This window comes from Oryctolagus cuniculus, chromosome 2, assembly GCF_964237555.1.
Source record: "Oryctolagus cuniculus chromosome 2, mOryCun1.1, whole genome shotgun sequence".
In the NCBI taxonomy this organism is placed as follows: Eukaryota; Metazoa; Chordata; class Mammalia; order Lagomorpha; family Leporidae; genus Oryctolagus; species Oryctolagus cuniculus.
Window position 1 is genome coordinate 58,346,700 of NC_091433.1, and position 5,233 is coordinate 58,351,932.

Consider the following 5,233-nt stretch of genomic DNA (forward strand, 5'->3'; position numbering starts at 1 on the left):
AAGAGATAGGAGAGGGAGGTTTTTGGATATTGGGAGGAAGAAAAATCCTGGCTCCAAGGCAATGCTACTGGGCTTTGTACATTAACTTTGTGTCCTGAAATTTTGCTGAGTTTTCTTTACATAAGATTATGTCATCTGCAAACAGTGACAATTTGACTTTCTCTTGTGCAGTTTAGATGGCTTTTATTTATCTTGCTTAATTGCTCTAAGAGTTCCACTATTATAGAGAAACAAATTGGGCAATTTTGTTTTGTTCCAGATCTTAGAAAGTCTTCAGCTTCAGAAAGTCTTCAGTAAGGTTTTACTATTGGTTTATTATATATGATATCAACTATGTGGAGGTATGTTGTTTCTTCACCTAATTTGTTGAGGTTTTAACATTAAATGATGTTGGGTTTTATTAAATGCCCTTTCTGCACATATTGAGATAATCATAGGTTCCTTTTTTCTGTTATTAATTTGTGTACGTTGCACCATCCCTGCATCTGTAAGGAGATTAGTTTACCATTTTAGCTGTACATATTTATGGGGTGCAGTGTGAGAATTGAGTACATGTATTCAATGGATGATAATCAAATCAGGTTAGTTAGCGTTTCCATCTCAAGCATTAACTTTTTTTTGATTAACATTTAGTAGTTGCACATATCTTTGGGTACAGCATGACATTTTAACAAGTGTACACAATGTGTGTTTACCATTTTCACCATGCTTTTCACTTCTATCTGTTCATGGAATATACAATATATTATTAAATAATTTTTAAGCCAATGCAGTCTGCAAAATCACTAGAGGGTAAGTAATTTTCATGCATATAAGCTAAGAATAGTTTCTTGGCTCTAACGTTTGTTTGTTTCCAATAATAATAATGATAATAATAATACCAAAGAGCCAAACCAAAGGCTTTCATATTATTTTAATAGGCTTATTATATTATTATAATAATACCAAAGAGCCTTTGTCTCACTGTCCAGAAACTATAGCTTGAACTGTTGTATTTCACATTGCTTTTAGGAAGTGGAAATTCTTCACACTGGCCAGATCTGTTCTTGTGAAAGTCTGGAGGAAAAAAAAAAAAAAACCCAGCGTGAAGAATCAGTATAGTGGTCTTTTCTGTTAGTAGTCCTTTGGTGCCCTCTGGTGATGTAGCTGGGTAAAACAAGTAATAGTGCCCTCTATATACACAGTTTTCCTGTTATATGGAGATGCCCTCTACAGTGTACAGTTTACAACACTGAATGGCACAGAGAAAACTTACGTGTAAGAGTATGTATTTGTCAGATCATTTAGTCATGCCTCACATAATAATTTTTAAAAGCCTTCAGAGTGTTGAAGTAAGAACAAGCAATGTCTAACTTCATAAGTTGAGGCTATGGCTCAAAAACTAGTGTCAGAAAAATATTACACACCTTTAAGACTGAGACTCACAGAAGTAAATCTGTCTTATCTCTTGTGGGCAGATCGACAGTAAATTTCCTGTCATTGAAAAAAGACAAGTTATTGGAAATCAGATTAAAAACAAAATAACTTACTAATCATAAGAGAATGGCTCCCCCGCCCCAGGCAGTCTGAACTATAAACTAATGGACAACAGCAGATGTAAAGTCCTTTGGTTTATAATTTTCATCACTCTTCCTTCCTTCCTTTCCTCATTCCTTGTTTAGGTGTGACTCTTCAATGGCATAAATCTGGCTTTTAAAAATAAAATCTGATAAACTCTCTTCTACTTCATGCTTACAGTGATTATCAATGTGCTTGAACTTGCATCTCCCCTCTTTGCACTTTATGTATCATGTATTTCTATGCTTTTTAAAAATTAATTGACCTTTTTGTCTTTGTTCTCATTTTATTATTTTTTCTTTGGTCCAAAAAATTGGTATGAATTGAGAAATATTACCATGCATTTGTAACAAATCCTTACATTAATGATTCTTAAATTAGTAGTTAAGAATGTGAGGTGCGCACTTCTCGGACAGCTGTCATGGCTGTGCCTGTGTGTAACCACGGGGTTCTCTTCTAAGGCAAACAACAGCATGTGCTCTCTTTCCCTAATAGAAGTGCTATTTCTTTTATATTGACAATTTGAGAGCCATTTGAAAGTGTTTCTGTGAACAACAAAATGAATAAGAAAGCAGGCTCCTTTTTCTGGAACTTCAAACAACTCAGTACTTTAATTCCAACAAGCAGAACCATGAGGCTATATTCTTTGGGATTTTGCAGACCAAAAATTGTTTGTGCAAACTGGAAACTAAGAAGCCTCTTAAATGACTTAGGTAATAGAAAGCAATCATCTATTAGATATCTCTTTCAGGATGCATTTATTTTTAAATCAAGAGAAGATAATTGTCAAGCAAAAGGCATAAGCACTGTAAGGATCCCTACAGTTCATAGACTGCTTTGTCCCAGAAGAATATTCTTTGATGCAAAATATTCTGTTGTCTGTGTTGATATACCTGATAATGGACTGAAGAAATTAAGCTTTCATCATGAGGCCTCCAGTGAAGATGTTCTCATCAAGGAAAGAAAAGCAACCCCTCTGAGTTCCCGAAAACTGTCTGAGGAGTGTAATTCCCTGAGTGATGTGTTAGATACATTTTCAAAAGCACCTACATTTCCTAGCAGTAACTATTTCTCAGCAATGTGGACAATTGCCAAAAGGATGTCCGATGATCAGAGGCGCTTTGAAAAACAATTGATGTTTAATCACCCTGCCTTTAACCAGTTGTGTGAACAACTGTTGAGAGAAGCCAAGATCCTGTACTTTGACCACCTGCTGTTCAGCCTGCATGCCTTGGTGAAGCTCGGCGTCCCTCAGAACACCCTGCTGGTGCAGACCTTGCTAAGGACCATCCAGGAACGTATAAATGAGTGTGATGAGAGATGTCTTTCGATTTTGTCAGCTGTTTTAGAGGCGCTGGAACCATGCAAAAATGAACATGCTCTTCGATCAGGATTGCGGATACTAGTTGATCAACATGTTTGGAAGATAAAAAGCATCTTTACGTTACAAACTGTGATGAAATACATTGGACAGGATACACCAATTGCTCTGAAAAAGAAACTGGAGATGAAAGCCTTGAAGGAATTAGACAGATTTTCTTTGTTGAATAGCCAGCATATGTTTGAGGTGCTAGCTGCCATGAATTACCGGCCTGTTGTTCTCTTGAACGAGTGCAGTGCGAAGGTCATAGATAATATCCATGGTTGTCCTTTCAAAATATTGAACAACATATTGCGATCCTGCAAAGACCTCCGATACCGTAATTTAAAACTCTTTGAGGGAATAGCAGATTATGTACGTACAACTTTTGACATCTGGACGTTGAAACAAGTACTTTTTCTCCTCATTTTATTTGAAAACCTTGGCTTTCGGCCTATTGGTTTAATGAACTTGTTGATGAAGAAAGTAGTAGAGGAACCTGGATCCTTAAACATGAAAAGCATTGTCTCTATTCTTCACGTGTATTCTTCTCTCAATCACAGCTGCCAATCTCAGGACAAAGAGTTCCTGGATGTTATGGCTGCTGCTCTGACTGGTTGTCTTCACCACATCTCTTCTCAAAACCTACTGAACGCTGTGTATTCATTTTGCATGATGAATTATTTCCCTCTGGCTCCTGTTAATCAGCTTCTCCAAGACGACGTCATCAGTGAGCTGCTGGCATCAGATGACAGGGAGAAGAATGTTCACAGACTTCATATTCTGGATACTTGTCTGAAACTTGATGATACTGCTTATCACAAGGCCTTAGACTTAGCCCTGCCACAGCCACCTTCGGTACCATCATGTCCAAATACAAAGGTGGCGGAGGTGTTAAGTAGACTCCTGGGAGGTGAAGGATACTTCTCAAAAAATGTGCAGTTGCCACATAATTATCATATCGATTTTGAAATCAGAATGGATACTAAGAGGAGTCAAGTGCTTCCATTTTCTGATGCAGATATAACTTGTGCTACAAATATTCAAAGAGTAGCTGTGCTATGTGTTCCTAGATCTTCTTACTGTTTGTATTCAAGCCACCCCAGAGGGATCCTTGCTATGAAAATGCGGCATTTAAATCTAATGGGTTTTCATGTGATCTTGGTCAATAACTGAGAAATGGACAATCTGGAGATGGAGAATGCAGTAGCATTTTTGAAAACTAACATCTATTCAGTTGAAGCCCTTCCTACTGTTAATGCAAATTGTCAAAGCACATAGTAAAGGAAGTCAGCCTTTCACCTTAGGACACATAGATTTGTAAAAATGACTTTAATAAAGACTATAATTCAGTTTTCAAAAAAAAAAAAAAAAAGAATGTGAGGTATTGGAAAGGCGCTGTGGGTCACTTGGTTAATCCTCCGCCTGTGGCGCTGGCATCCCATATGGGCGCCGGGTTCTAGTCCCGGTTGCTTCTCTTCCAGTCCAGCTCTCTGATGTGGCCCGGGAAGGCAGTGGAGGATGACCAAAGTGCTTGGGCGCCTGCACTCACATGGGAGACCAGGAGGAAGCACCTGACTCCCCGCTTCGGATCGGCACAGCGCCGGCCGTGGTGGCCATTTAGGGGGTGAACCAATGGAAGGAAGACCTTTCTCTGTCTCTCCCTCTCACTGTCTATAACTCTACCTGTCAAATAAAAAAAAAAAGAATGTGAGGTATTAAGAATATAAGCTCTATTTGCTGAGATTTTTGTCTTTCTCCAGAGCTATATTCCCAGCACTCAAGAAAGTTCCTGATGATGCATGGTCCCGAGAACATTTTAACCCTATTCACCTGCTCTTGTCCATTATTTTAGTTTTACTTAACTTAATAACACAAATTTTGCATTATCCCTGCAGAAACATTTTTCTTTGGAGTACTTGTATATTTACCATGTTCTTGATTTACCGTAACTGTTACTTTTTGCTTTTCACGTTTTCTTAAAGTCCATCTGTTAAATATTCCTTTGATGGGCATGGTGCTCTTAGTGTATGTTCATCAAAAGTATGTGTTGTTATGTTTTGGAAAAGATCTACTGGAGAATTGATATTAGATTCATTGCTATTTTTCTCAACATTTTCATATGTATTTGTGTGTTAGCTTTTAGGAATATATCTGTCATTCTAATTGTGTCTTATTCTGCATTTTTTGGAGATATATTTTATTTGGAAGGCACAGTTAGAGAGAGAGAGAGAGAATCATCTTCTATCTGCTGGTTCATTACCCAAATGGCCATAATGGTCAGGGGCTGCGCTAGGCCGAAGTCAGGAACCAGGA

The 5,233-nt window shown here is 37.9% G+C and overlaps 1 protein-coding gene across 1 annotated transcript; it reads left to right on the forward strand.

Moving 5' to 3' along the window:
- The first annotated feature begins 303 nt into the window (after positions 1-303).
- LOC100351224 (FAST kinase domain-containing protein 2, mitochondrial-like) lies at positions 304-4,270 on the forward strand. The gene has a single exon (XM_008250029.4). The coding sequence runs from the start codon at positions 2,117-2,119 to the stop codon at positions 4,091-4,093; it is 1,977 nt and encodes a 658-aa protein (XP_008248251.3). The 5' UTR covers positions 304-2,116; the 3' UTR covers positions 4,094-4,270.
- Positions 4,271-5,233: the final 963 nt, after the last annotated feature.